At 38.4% G+C, this 15104-nt stretch overlaps 1 protein-coding gene across 1 annotated transcript in view; it reads right to left on the reverse strand.

Annotated features, from left to right (window-relative positions):
- The window catches only part of LOC109821293 (probable cadmium/zinc-transporting ATPase HMA1, chloroplastic), a 43611-nt gene continuing 38558 nt past the window's right edge, over positions 10052-15104 (reverse strand). Inside the window, exons 10-11 of the mRNA XM_020387480.1 lie at positions 13084-13209; positions 10052-10078 (exon numbers count right to left, since the gene is read on the reverse strand). Of these exons, the coding sequence (XP_020243069.1) occupies positions 10052-10078; positions 13084-13209 (153 nt within the window). The remainder of the gene's footprint in view (positions 10079-13083; positions 13210-15104) is intronic.

Genomic DNA, 15104 nt, shown 5'->3' on the forward strand with positions numbered 1-15104 from the left:
AGAGTCTAATTAAACCTACGGGATCCATACACATAAACGACGGGTTCGATTTACATCTAAAACCCCTCATAATTAATTTTTGGCCAAAATACCCGAAATACCCCTCATCCTCATTCAAAAATTTGGCCACATTTACAATAAAGCACTTCAAAATTTTGGCCACATTTACAACTAAGCCCCCAAAATTTCAGCCATTCCCCTTCACTCTCAACATCAAGAAATTTCCGGCCATGAATACAACTCAAACCCAATCAAGAATTTTAGCCATAACCCATCAAATTCATGCCCAAAATTCGGCCTTGAGTACAAACCCATATCAAAGCTTCAATCTTTCCTTCTAAACCAAGATCAAGAGTTTGAATAACTCTCTTGAATCGAATTAAACACACAAAATAGAGGTTGGGGGAGGAGCCTACCCAAGAAGAAGCTTGAACCCAAGAAGAAGCTTGAATCCAAGAAAGAGGAGAGAACAAATCTTGAACTCAAGAACCCACTAAAAACTTAGATCTTGAGGATAATTTTCGGCCAAGAGCAAGAGGAGATGAATATGAAAAGGTTTAGAGGTTCTTAAAGGCTTGAAATCCTTTTATGAAAAGCTCTTAAGAGTTCTTAAAAGAGTGAGTTCAGAAGAATTTGAGTTAAGAAAGAAGTTTGGTGGAGTTTGGGAAGAAGAAGAGGGGGAAATTTTCGGTTTTGAACTCTTGGAAAACCCCCTAAAACCCTATCGACAAAAGCCTTCACCTCTCTCTCTTTCTCTCTCTCCCTTTCTCTCTCCCTAGGGCCAGCCACCCTCTCTCTCCTCTTTCACATTTTTTTCTCTCCTCTCTCTCTTTCTCTCTCCATGCGAGACACGAACTGTGTCTCACACCTAGGCCGAGACACGAGCCGTGTCTCACACCTAGTCTGAGACACTACTCGTGTCTCATGCCTAGGGCGAGACACCACTCGTGTCTCATCCATTAGGGGACATCTCAGGCATTTTTTGTCAGCTATTTTCACCTATTATCAGCTATTTTTGCTCATTTCACTGTATTTGAAACTCGTATTCACACTTTGATGAGTATACGAGTATAAACTGCATCTCCTTGAACGTCCGACGAGTACAGAGGTTAAACTGATTCCCAAAACTCTAGTTAATGTATGTGTCACGCCCCGCTTCCCAAAATACACGGGAATCGGAACGTGAACAAGCCCGCGACGTATTAGATTGAGAAGAAATATATATTATTATTTTTTCTTTTTCTTTTCTTCTCAATCCAATACGCTAAGTGTCTGGAAATAAATACAATACGAAGTCACAGGTCCCCGATCACAGATAGCAAGAATATAATAGACAACACAGAATAAAATAATACATATCATAATGAATATTCATCCCAGCCATAATAATCGGGTCAACATGCCCTTATACAAACTATCTGAATGAAATACTGGAGAATATGAAATACAAAGATCAGGCGGAAAAGGAAATGCTACTAGAATAAACTGAAAGGAATAACTGAGCTTCAACTCTTCTTCTGCTTCGGCTACAAGACACTCCTGCTGAGAATACTCGGCTCTGGTGCATCTCCAAGCTGAACCTGTTCTTCTTCTAAGTCTGACGTACACCAGAGAAAACAGGTGTACGTCAGGGTGCATGGCACACGGCAAGATCCCGAAAGGGAGAATAGAACGGTCGTGCGACCAATGCAATAATGGTAATAACAATGGAAACATCCCGAAAGGGAGAATAGAACGGTCGTGCGACCAATGCAATAATGGTAATAACAATGGAAACATGCAACTAAAATACTAATGATCTAAATATAATTTACTACTAGAGTAGAATAATCATAATAAATCCTAGGAAATCAACCAAGTAACAAGTCGATCATACAGCTAGCGATCAGAATAATCATCCAAGTACAGAGTCATACACTAGATGGAATTAATACTTAAAAATCTACAACTCGAGACGCAGTACATCGAGCGAAATAATCCAAACAAGGAAACCCTCCTGTATATACCATATGTCTCGAATTGTAAATAATTAAATATTAATCCCGATCTATGTATGAAGAGAAACACAACTGGCCTACATCTCACAAGAACTCATACCTAGCCAAGAAAGTGACGACACATTCTATAACAAGTCACTGGTCACATCTCACACAGAGCCAACGCTCATATCACCGGATAACTGACTGTTCACAAATCCCCTACGTGCATCCAAACCCGCGAAACGGTTCGGTGAGAGGACTACACGCAATCCGATTTCGGCCTGGTTCGAACTTAAGCAAAACTCGGGTGACGAAACGATTTCACTAACCAAGTGCGAAACGGTTCACTTGGCCCAACAAACTAACCCCAGTGCGAAACGGTTCACTGGTTCTAGTCTGGAAGATACATCAACAGTTCCGATCACATGAACATTAACTTCCCCATCCCAACTCTTCTCGCTTTCTAAGTCAACATACACACAGGTTTCTAAGTCTTAAACAGGACACACCAGGCCACACTAGTCATGAATTTCTAACGGTTCTCAAGCATAACAAAGAGTAATAAACACAACTAATCATATACAACAAGATCATAACATATCACATAATTAAAATTAAGAAACATAAATCATGAATATTTCATAATAATCCCTTTTCTAAAATAAATCCTTTAAAAGATATTTATAAATGTTTTAAATAATTCCTTTTATAAAATAAATCCTTAAAAAATATTTATAAATGTTCTAAATAATTTCTTTTATATTATTTTATCAATAAATCCTTAAAAAAAATCATAAACTAATCTAAAATAATTTTATCTTATTTTATCTTTATAGTATCTATTATCAAAATATTATTTTTAGTATCATTCGTCAAATAAATCCGTACAGATCATCACAGTATATGTATTACAATGTGAATGGTCATACGTTATTGTCTACAGTCCGTTTCGTTCACGATAGTTCTATACGTTATAGTTCTTAGTCCAATATGTTCACGACAGTTCCGTATTTGTAACGAATAATTATTCGGGTAACGAGTTCGTATGCATAATTAATCTGTGATCATTCTAAAATTGTACTGAGCAAGAATAGGGATCTTGCAAGCAACTAATTAAATCAGGGCGGTCTAAGAATTGAATGATAAGTCAAAGGAGTATCGGGATCTTGGGCCATTCAGTATTGTTTGTCTCGAACGAGGTCGACCGTCTGACGTTGGCGAGCCATACGGCGGGGCGGTTAAGCCCGACGAAGCGATGAAGGGGGTGGTCTGGCAGGCACGGCTGCGGCTCTGGAGCCTAGAGACATCCGAGGGGACGACGGGGGGCTATGGAGCCGTCGCTGGCAATGCGAGCGTGGTCGGAGAGCTTCGCCAGGAGGGACTGTAGCGACGAGCTGGGCAAGGGGGTGAAAGCTCAGGGGAGTGAATGCGTCGGCGAACTAGGTTCAGCTGGCGAGCAGCGGAAGGCTCGGGAGGGCAAGGCGGTGCGGCGAGCTGGAGCAGTCTTGGAGCTCAGGCGCGAAGGAGAGTGTGGACGGGCAAGCGGCTGTGGGCTGTCCGGCCCGAACCGGAGAGGCTAGGGCAGGGTGGAACGGGAGAAGGCTAGGCGGGTTGCGTCGGCGTAGGAGGAAGGCGTTGGAGGGTGGCTAGTCGGATCGAGCACGGTGCGGTGGGGCGCTAGAGCTTCGTCGGAGGGGAACCGCCGAGCGCTGATCGTGAGATGACAGGGGAGGTCGACGAGCGAGGCTCGGGCGGCGAAAGGCGAGGTGTGGGGCCGTTCGTGGGTGCGGGTGGTTAGATGGCAGGGGAGGCGACGACAGTGGGGTGGCAGGCGTCGTGCCGACGGCGGATGGGGCGACGGGAGCTCGGCGGCGAGCTCAAGGTAAGGCGAGGCAAGCAGGCTGCCGGCGTTCGAGGCAGTGGGAGAGGAGGAGCGATGGGCAGCCGGGGAGGGGGGCGGGGCTCGGTCGGTTGGGGAGGCCGAATGCCGGCGGCGGTACAGGTAGAGGGCAGCGGCGGGGCGGTCCGGAGAGGGCAGTGGCGGGTCTGGAGCTCGAGCTCGAGCTCGACAGCGAGAGAGAGAAAGAAAGAAAGAGAGAGAGAGTGAGAGAGAAAGTCTGAGTACGAGAGAGAGAGAGTGAGCGGACTTAAATAGGAAAAAAAAAAAATTAAAAAATAAAAAAAATAAAATAAAATATTGAGGGGTGATGCGCGTGGAGCCGTTTTTTTGGAAAAGAAGAGGAGGGAGAGAACGGGGTTGTTGGGGTAGCTGATGGGGGTTTGACGCGGGAGGCAAAAGCTGGGGTTATTTTCAAATGGGTTCAGGTATTTAAACGAAAATAATTAAAATAAATAATTTTGGGTACTTAAAAAATTAAACTAATTACATAATAATTATCTACAAATAAAAACGTACATGTTGAGCTATTACAATAATTGATACGAAACTGTCGAAATATACCCATATTGTACAATTAAACAGAAATAATTAATAATAAAAATATATTTACTTACATTTAAAATCAAATAATTATGTGACAATTATCTACACGATAAATCGTACCAGTTATGCTAATACGACAGTTGATACGTAATAATTAAAATAATACAATAATTTACACAAATAATACGTAATTAATAATTCAATATAATACAAGAATTAATACGTAATAGTAATAATAATACGACGTATTATTTAAAATAATACGTAATAATATCAGTAACACAACGGATAAATCCCAAAAATTTTCATTGTACTAAATTAATTTATAAATATAAAAAACATTTAAATAAATATAAAACTTAAACTTTAAATCATAGAAAATTTCTAGAAAATCGAGAAAAATACAAATACTCTTTTTAAAAATAATAATTAAATATTTTAAAATATCAAAAATTTATTTTAACTAGTATCAAAATTTTACGGTCATTACAGTATGAGTATAAACTATGGTCAATGCCAATCAACATGTTGTGACAAAAGTCAACGCTGGTAAATGCGTAGCCATTAGTCAACCCGATCAATGTGTAGCCATAAGTCAACGCTGATCAACGTGTTATGATAAAAGCCGACGTTGGTCAACGTGTAGCCATAAGTCAACACCAGTCAACACATTGCGATGTAAGTCAACGCTGACCAACGCATTGCAATAAAGGTCCACGCTAGTCAACGCATCGACAAATTTCACTGAAACATGGTTCAGATCAATTCCAGGTCAAAGGATACTTCCGGGACTTCAATCGTAGTTCAAATATGCGCCACCGACAAAGATAATTAGTTCAACGTTGATTCAATAACATGAGCTACAATCAGAAACCAATATATCATTTTTATTTCAAGACTTTGATAACGGTCAGACGATAAACACGGCACTGAAAGAATTTTAGCTATTCAACAAAATACTGAATAGACTGAGAATTGTAGAAATCAAGAATTTTAGCTATTTGATAAAATACTAAAGAGATTGAAGGTTGGGCCTATCATTTCCAAAGTATTTTAGGCTCTTCTATAAAAGAACGAGACTAAAACACTTTGGAGGTGAAATCTGTAGGCGTCAAAAATTACCTATAGGTTCCCGCACATAGCTCGAGACGAAAAAAAAGATGATGAACGTCATTATACTTCACCCACAAAGAGCACATGAAGAGAGTTGGCAAAGCATACAAGTCAACCAAAATAACGAGAAAAACAACTCGACCGGGAGTTATACTTCACCCATAAAGAGCAAAGCACCACTCGTGTCTCGCTCACTCCATGTGTATTTCTCCTATGGAAGGTTATAGATCTCTTCTCCATCTTTCTAACACATTTTAGATTACGTTATTCCGGAATCGGACAGGAGAGTTAGAGGCAAACTAACGGAAATACGCCAACGGCATCTCGCCCAAATGGTAGAGATACCATTGGTGTCTCGGCCCAAGGGCGAGACACTAGCGGTGTCTTTCGCCCGGTAAAGCTGTGTTTGATCATTTTTCGATAAGATTTCATCCCAGAACCTCCCCAACTAATTTGAGGCTATCTTTGAACGTGAAAAATGGTTATAATTAAAGATGAGATCAAATCATCCATTCTTATCCAAAAATAAAGCTTCTGAAGCCTATAAATAGGGCCCCTATATACGGGGGATCAGGAATTTAGAGTTGTTGGCGAAGCCCTGTCATTTTGAATAGTAGAGGAACACGAACTTTAGAGAGGAGGAAGAGAGATCTACAAGTTCTTTAGCATAAAGAGGAGAAGTTTGGCAGATCTACAAACCTTCAACACCCGTTATCTACTTCCATTGAGATCAAACTTTGATTTGATCTTGACAAAAGTGTTTACCTCACCTTACTGAGTCATTCACTTCAATTTCTTCTTTCCTTTGCGAGACAATGAAATCAACCAGATCTGATCTGCGATGCTCCATGGATAAACCCCGACACAAACAAAGACCCCACGTAAGTAGCGGGTGATAAACATCCTATGTGTGTGTTTCTAGGGAATTTTTGGTCTATTTCTTTTGTGTAAAGAAGTTTTATAAAAAGACTCATCTTTTTTGAATCTGTAAAAGTCGATAAATCACCCCTCAAAACCCTAGCTGTTCAACTTTATTTTCTGGAGAACTTTTGAAGGAGGATCGAGTTCCTCAGACGTTTGGGAGATCAAAACGATTTTGGAATGCAAGTTCATCTATTCCTAGTGACGCCCCTGGTTTCACACAAGGTTGTAGTTCAAGGTGAACCCAAAGATGTCAAACATGTCTTGCACCTAACACTGTGCATAAACATATTTCAACATCACATTAATATCATATGTCAAAATAAGAAGTGAGGGTACAAGCAAATATATCAAAGATTACAAAACAAGAAACATAATATAGAGAAGAGACATCCAATAATAACTATAATTTTATTCCAACAGAAGAAACGAAAATACATCTGGTAAACTAAAATAAGAACATGGAATCTCTAATACATGAGAGTCAACTGAAAAATACATAGGCACTCAGCCTCCAAAATGAAATGCATCGCTAAAAGAAAACTAAACTCATAAATAGTCTACTGTGGAGCGCTAATTAACTACTTATAATTGACAAAAAACTACACTGAGTCCCCGTCAACCTACGGCTCTCCAAAATCCTGGCTCGCTTCCTAAAAAAGATGGAAATAACGAACGTCAAAGCGCTAGCGAGAATATCTCCACCGCCCCCAAGGGGAAGGGAGTTAGGTGTATAAAAATACTAATCATAAAATATATAATTCATATATCCTGAGCTAAGAGGAATTAAGATTTAAAAATCCACAACACGAGATGAGTACATCGAGCAAAATAATCCAAACAAGAAAACCCTCATATATATACCATGTATCTCAAATTGTGGATCACTAAATATCAACTCTAAATCCTATAAATAAATAAATAAATAGCAAAGAAAAATATGCCATCAACATTTCATCCAAGAAAATTAGTATATGTCGCATCATAGTATCTCACGCTATCCTTGGGTAGGTGGCACGGAAGCAAAATTACAAACCTGTGAAAGCTTCGTTAAAATATACATCGTCGTATAAGAATGTCAAATGTTTGTCTATGTTCACAAATAGTACTCATCTGAGCTCTAGGCTTCCTAAATATGTAGAGTGTAGTCATCCACACTATCATATAGCTCACGAACTAACACATTCGGAGTGCAGTCGCTCACTATATCATGTGGTACATGGACATGCGCACTCAACCGCTAAAATAACGATGCATCACGAAGTGTAGTCGACCATGTCCTCATTACGGTGCATGGACTAATGCACTCAGAGTGTAGTCTCCCGTGATCTCTAGTGGTGCACGGACTAATGCACTCATGCATCCATAACTATTGTAAACCAAAATAATCGTCACTCTCTATCATGACATACGTAAAACATTAGACTATGCATATCAATAGGCTCATGTGTGCTCACATCCTGTATGTTCCCTCTCATGGTCTCACACATGTATTGACGCGTGACTCGCACTTCGTGCTCACGATCAAAAGCACGAGGGAAAGATCAAGGTGTACAAAACAACACTAGACTAGTCGACCAATATACCTCATCGGTCGACCGAGCGGCGACGTGCACAAACATGCACAAAACCCAGTTTCCTGCTAACTAATTGGTCGAGCGATTTTCTTGATTAGTTGACCGACTACAGAAAAGTTTTCACTCCTGAGAAAAGTTAGTTTCGGTTGACTGATCCTTCTGATCAGTCGACCGACCCGGTTACAGATAAAAAATGTTAGATTTTCTCAAAAATTCATCAAAGTCAAAAATTTTCAAAGAAACTCATATATTAAAATCTCAATTTAGTGCAATTAGGGTTTACTCTGATATATAAAAACACAAATATAAAATTTGAGGGATTCTAATAACCCTAACATGTTTATGTTTGTAAATTCATCATGAAAACATGTAGATTAACAAAAATCTCATGTTAGATTTACTTCAAACCTTCAACCCAATTTAAAGAATTTGTTTCACAACGTTTTAAATCAGAAATATTAAATCTTTATGTCATATAGAATAAATGGGTGATCTTTACACATAAAATAGGTTTTAAAATCCAATAAAAACAAAGAAAACGGGGATGGGTTTGGAGGAGATGAAACTCGTCTTAACTCAAAAGAATATGTGTTGATCTCTCAAATGCAAGAGAGACTCGATCATCCTTCACCAAAGTCGAAGATCTTTCCCTCCTCTCGAATGCTGCTTCATAATTCTTCTCCCAAAGCAAGATAGAATTTTCTAAGGTTTCGAGGGGGGTGGTTACTACTCAGAACGTGAGGGATGAAGAAGAAAAAAGAAGAAAGACAGGTATATACACACACATACACATACATGTGTGTGTGTGTGTGTGTGTGTGTGTGTGTGTGTGTAGGTGTGTGTGTGTGTGTGTACAAAGCAGACCCGACCTGAAAACAAACCAAATTCGTCAGCTGGCAATCGGTCGACCGATATTTAGGGTCGGTCGACCGACCAACACACTGAAGCAGATTCGACAGTTTACATGTACATATATACTTATATAAATATTCATATATGTATGTAACCGATCTTAAGTCAATTACAAACATACTCGTTCATCCAAGAATAATATCAACCATAATAAAACTTATTTATTTTTATTTTCTATAATATTTTCAATTTTTATGGGGTTTTACATTCCCAAACCCATCCCTTTAGTTTTTCATGGTTTAAACCCTAATTTGATGAATAAGATCTGTAGTTCTGAACACTAAATAAAGAAAAGATGTGTTTTGATGACTAAAACCCTAATGATTTATTAAAGAATGGATTAGTTAGGTTTGGAACCCTAATTACACAAAATTAAACTAGATTAGTTATGTTTAGGGAGTTTTTGATCCCAAAACTATGTTTTTGTTGATGTAAACTTGTTTGGATGAGATCTCTCTTAAGTTAATACAATATCTTAGACGTAGTTTATATCCTATGTTAATAATTCACGAGTTTTTGAGAAAAACAATTAACAATAGAAATATGGAATTTTGTGTTTATGTGTTCAGGTCGGTCGACTGACCCCATTGATCAGTCGACCGATCATTTCTTCAGAACATTGCATTGCCTCTTTAGTCGGTCGACCGATATAGGGTATCAGTCGACCGATCGAGGCTAATCAGTTTGTGCACGTTGTTGTGACACCCCTGTTTTCACACATGGCTATAGTCGAAGGTGAACTCAGATATGTTAAACCTATCATGCACCCACACTATGTAATAACATGTTTCACCAATCACAGTAATATCCTCAAGTGAAATCAAAAGAAGTATAGATAGAAAACAGGTAAAATAAAGAAATAAATATAATAGACATGATATAGAAAGAGAGATCTCATAAATAAAACTATGTCTCAACTGTAATACATCTAATATCTAGAATAATGAAAATATCTCAACATGAATCAACTAAAAATCATACTAAGACACACTGCATTTACAATATGAAATAAAACTCTAAAGTCTAAATGAAATCGTAAAAGAAATCTACTGTGGAGCCTCTACTAATAACTCGTGTGACGGCGGCAATGCAAGAACTCCGTCATCCTACGGCTCTCCGAAGCTCTGTACTACCTGAAAGAATAGAAAACAACAAAAAAGAATCACATAAAGAGCATCAGAGCACTACAGCAAGATCACCTCCATCCGCCCTCAGGGGAAGGGCTACTAGATGGAGTGGAGGCTCTATCTATAAGCCTAGTCTACCTAGATCATTTTTTATTTATCTAAGTGGGTTTAACATTTAAAAACCTACAACACAAGATGTAGTACGTCGAGCGAAATAATCCAAATAAGGAAACTCTCAAATATATATCATTTTCTCAAATTGTAGGTAACTAGATATTAATACTGAACTAAGAATAAATAGGCTAAAGGAAATCAACAATTACGAACCCACAATACGAGACTGGTACATCGAGCGAAATGATCCAAACAAGAAAACCCTCATGTATATACCATTATCTCAAATTGTGAATCGCTAATCATTGATCCAAAACTATAAAGTAAATAAAGCCTTAAAGGAAATAAAAGCATCAATACATCGTATTTATAATATATTCCACTGTCACTGGGAAGATAGAATAAATACTAATATATAATCTTGTATACTTTTAAGAGGCTAGTATCTTGGTCCTATAGCTCAAAGACGTGCCATATTCATAACGAACATCCACCCAATGACTAAGGCTATCAATCAATAATTTCAAAGCAACGGACTATCCTGTAAGTGTTCTAAATAGTGTACACGGCTCATTAGTCTCATCGCGATCTCAGCGTGTAGCCTGAGTGCGGGACGGCCTACCATATAGGTATCCAAATAGATGGCCTCACAAGCCTCATAATTATATGGCTCACAAACCTCATCGTACACTCGTGCGGACAGACTGCTATACAAAGCATTCAAACTCGACTCAATGGCAAGTACATATAGAATATGGACGCACAATCTTATGTAGTACTGAACTGAGTTCATCAACGATATCCATCTCATATATAAACTATGTAAATCTAGTATATCAACGCACTATCCCATATAGTACTGAGCTGTTCTCATCAATGATGTCCAGCGTGTGCATCAACAATCTCTAACTCTATTATAAACAACACAATTCTTGTCAAAACCCCCCTCTGGGATACTAATGTATGTCCAATGACACTGTACTTATGTATTCATGTAATTACATGTGAGGAAGTGCGACTCGAACCCCACAAACACATCTCTAATAAATACAAAACAAAACTCAAGAAATCAAGTCTTAGTAGTCAACTACTAGCCTGAGTAGTCGACTACTCTGAGTTCATCCAAAACCTGGAAGATTCTAACTAAGTGTTAGTAGTCGACTACTATTAACATTAGTCGACTACTCTGCTATGAAACAGACTCTGTGAAACATATCAGGTAAGGAGTAGTCGACTACTCTCTCCGTTAGTCGACTACTCTGAGTTTAATAGAAGTCACAATCTCAGAATTTTGATGTGTTAGTGTTTTATTCTCAAATAAAACTTGTTTAATTCACATGCAACTTAGGAAAAAGGGTTTTTGTCCTTTGAAAACAATTATCATAGATTAATTCACATGATTCGGCTCTTGAATTAACACAAATTAAGGTTTAACATCTTAATTATGCATATTCTCACATAACACATGAATTTAAGACATTAATTAACTCGGACATAATTATATATGAACTTGAAACAGGGATTAACTGATTTAAACACGTTCATGTCACTGTGATCTGACAATCTAAGGTTCAAACATGATTAATCTACAATAAGAATTAATTTATTATCAAATTATGGTTTTACACATGAGTTAGACTTTGATTATCAAATTAAAACAAAATTAATATTTGCCCTAATGATCATTCATATTTCTAACATAAACAGCAAGGAAAAACATTAGATCTAACAGGGATCACAGATCTATTATCAAAAATCTACCTTTTTATTTTATGAAACTAAGAAAAGACATGAAGAACATTAATTTAATCACTTTAAATCTTATAATTACTAAGGGTGCAGGAACGGGTGAAGATGATCTTGCCTTAGAGTGTTGCTGGAATTCTCAAACACGTATGTGCAAGATCCTTCTTCAACCATGATGCCAAAACTTCGCCTTCCTCTCGACAAAAGCCTCAAAACTCTCTCAAAACTCACAAACTAGGGTTTAGGGTTTGAGAAGGAAGGTGGCTGCTGTTCTCACAAATTTTCTCTCTGAAAATAGGGTTTAAACGTGTATGAAAAGAGATATAACAACGTGGGTTCGGATATAAACCAAATCCAACCTAAAATCTGAAAGAAAAACTAGAAACAACCCTGATAGTCAACTACTACTAAGATTAGTCGACTACTAAGCTGGTTAGTCCACTACTCTGAGTAGTAGTCGACTACTAACAGCCCAGAAATAGGTTTGTGCATGTTTTCGTGCATGTTTTCCACCTTTACTCATATATATACATTGGATTGATCTCAAATCAATCCCTAGCATACTCAAATATTAGAATATGTTATTTATCACCATATAACATAATTATTATTATTTATCACATAATATTCAAATTCACGGGGTTTTACATTCCCCTCCCCCCTAAAAGAATTTCGTCCCCGAAATTTCGTGATTATATCTTAGGGATTACTAATATGAGAAAAGCACCAAGAAGGAATAATCCAAGTAAGAAAACCCTCCCGTACACATCTCGTACCATTAATCTTCAGATACAAAACATATCAATATCTACACTTAACCATCTCGAATGCGAGTATTCCTACTTAACTCCTAACTAAGCGAAACCAGTACGTCAGGTGAAAAATCCAAACAAGGACCCCCCCCCCCCAAAAGGCCCCCCCCCCCCCATATATATAACATGTGTTCCGAATAATTAGCAGCTAAGTGTTAATACCCACATTCTATCGTTAAATATAAACATGACCAAATCATAAATAAAAGTAAATCAGATCAATCAACAATTTACCTATTCAAACAGGTGCAGGTAGTCACGACGCATATCCTTTTCGTGCTCCCAAGAAGCCTTCTCAGCTCCTTTCTGGTTCCATTGAACTTTGACTAGAGGAATCACCTTGTTTCTAAGTCTTTTGTCTTCCTTAGCAAGAATACATACAAGAATCTCAATAGTAGTTAAATCATCTTGAATTTCAATCTCTGGCACGTCTAACACTCGTTGCTGCTCCTCATCAGGTAGATACTTTTTAAGCATCGAAACATGAAAGATATCGTGTATACTCGATATCGATGTTGGAATATATAGCTAATATTAAATGGCTCCAATGCGTTCCACTATCCTAATCGAACCAATATACCTCGGGACAAGCTTTCCCCATCTACTAAATCATTAAACTCCCTAGTGATATTTTCAACAATATATAGTCCCCAATCTAGAACTGTAATGGTCATCGTCTCTGATCTGTATAACTCTTCTGATGACTCTGTGCTGTAAGAATGCGCTCCCGAATCACTATCACCTTCTCTGTGGTCTGTCTTACTAACTCCGGTCAAAGCCATAAGCTATCCTCTGATTCTGCCCAACAAATAGGTGATCTACAAGGTCTCCCGTACAATGCTTCATATGGTGCCATCCCAATAGTTGTTTGACAACTATTATTATAAGCAAATTTAATTAATGGGATGTGGTCCTCCCAACTATCCTGAAAGTCGATGACACATACCCGCAACATGTCCTCTAATATATGGTTAACTCTTTCTGTTTGCCCATTTGTCTGCGGCTGGAAAACACTAGAGTATGAAAACTGGCTACCGAAAGAATTCTGGGAGCTCCTCCAAAAGCGTAAAGTAAAAACTGAGCCTTGGTCTGATACGATTATCTCTGGGACTCTGTACAATCTCACGATCTCCTGGATAAATATCTTCGCATGTAAAACCCCGATAATTTATGAATAATATAATTAATGTATGATAAATTATGATATGTGGATATTTAGTATGATAAATATCATTAAATGGTATATGAGTATAATACCATGTGTTTTGAGTATGAACGAGTTCATACATGTGAGAGAAAAGAGTCGAAACATGCACAAATAGCTAAACATATGCGGAGCTGGAAAATTCCAATCCGGTCGACCGCCACGGTCGACCGCGAAACCTGCAGTTTGTTTTTCTCCTATTTTGAGTTGGTTTCGGATTTCTAAACCCATATCCATTTTCCCCTGATATATATATAAGTTTTTCACGTTTTCTCAGTTTTCCTAATAACCCTAACAGCCACCAAACCCCCCAAACCCTAGTTTGATTTCTTGGAGAAGATTGGAGGCTTTCTAGTCGATTGGGTGTTTTATTTTTGTTTTGAGGGAACACCTTGCCATTGCATCAAAACATGCCCTACAACCCCAGGTGAGATCATCCACTAACCCCCCCCCTCCTAGTGGTTAAAACCGTTTTAAAGATGTAACACATGTTGTAAGAGCCGAAACGCAATGATTTATAAAACACCCTTTTGGTACTTATATGTAAAAGTGTTTGCAAAAAGTTAAGAATTTTTAACAGTGGGATAATCTGATATCAGTTGGCAAACGTAACTAAAAAAGGAAGTTGATCGTTTTGGAGCTTAGCCGTTTAGGGGTTTGAATACAAATCTAATGCATAAAATAATGTTTAAATATGAAGTTGTCCAGATTCAATCTGCCGTGATGTACATACAAATGTAGAAGTGAACATTAACGACGGAAACACGACATGATCACGATACATACCAACCAGTTAGAAAACTAAAGCGCGGGGTCACGCGACGCCATGGACCCGACCGCGCAGGTTAGAGACCCTAGGAGCAGGAGCCCACGCGGTTAACCGGCACGGGACCGCCAGGTTTGCGTGCACGTAGTTGAGTGATCTTGGGTGTCCGACCGTCTCCCGACTTTGGTGATAATAAGACAATATTAGACTGATCAAACACCTGGAATAAGGTAACTTCAGATGCACGCACACTGAGTTTGCATATAGCTAGATCTGAGAGACACACTTCGACACGAGTAATTAAGCACAAGAAAGATTGTCATTACGACGAAAAAGGAGATTGAACCATCCACAAACGTTGAAAGAGTATCAAATAATAGTACTGTGAAT

The sequence above is a fragment of the Asparagus officinalis genome, chromosome 8, assembly GCF_001876935.1.
Source record: "Asparagus officinalis chromosome 8, Aspof.V1, whole genome shotgun sequence".
NCBI lineage: Eukaryota > Viridiplantae > Streptophyta > Magnoliopsida > Asparagales > Asparagaceae > Asparagus > Asparagus officinalis.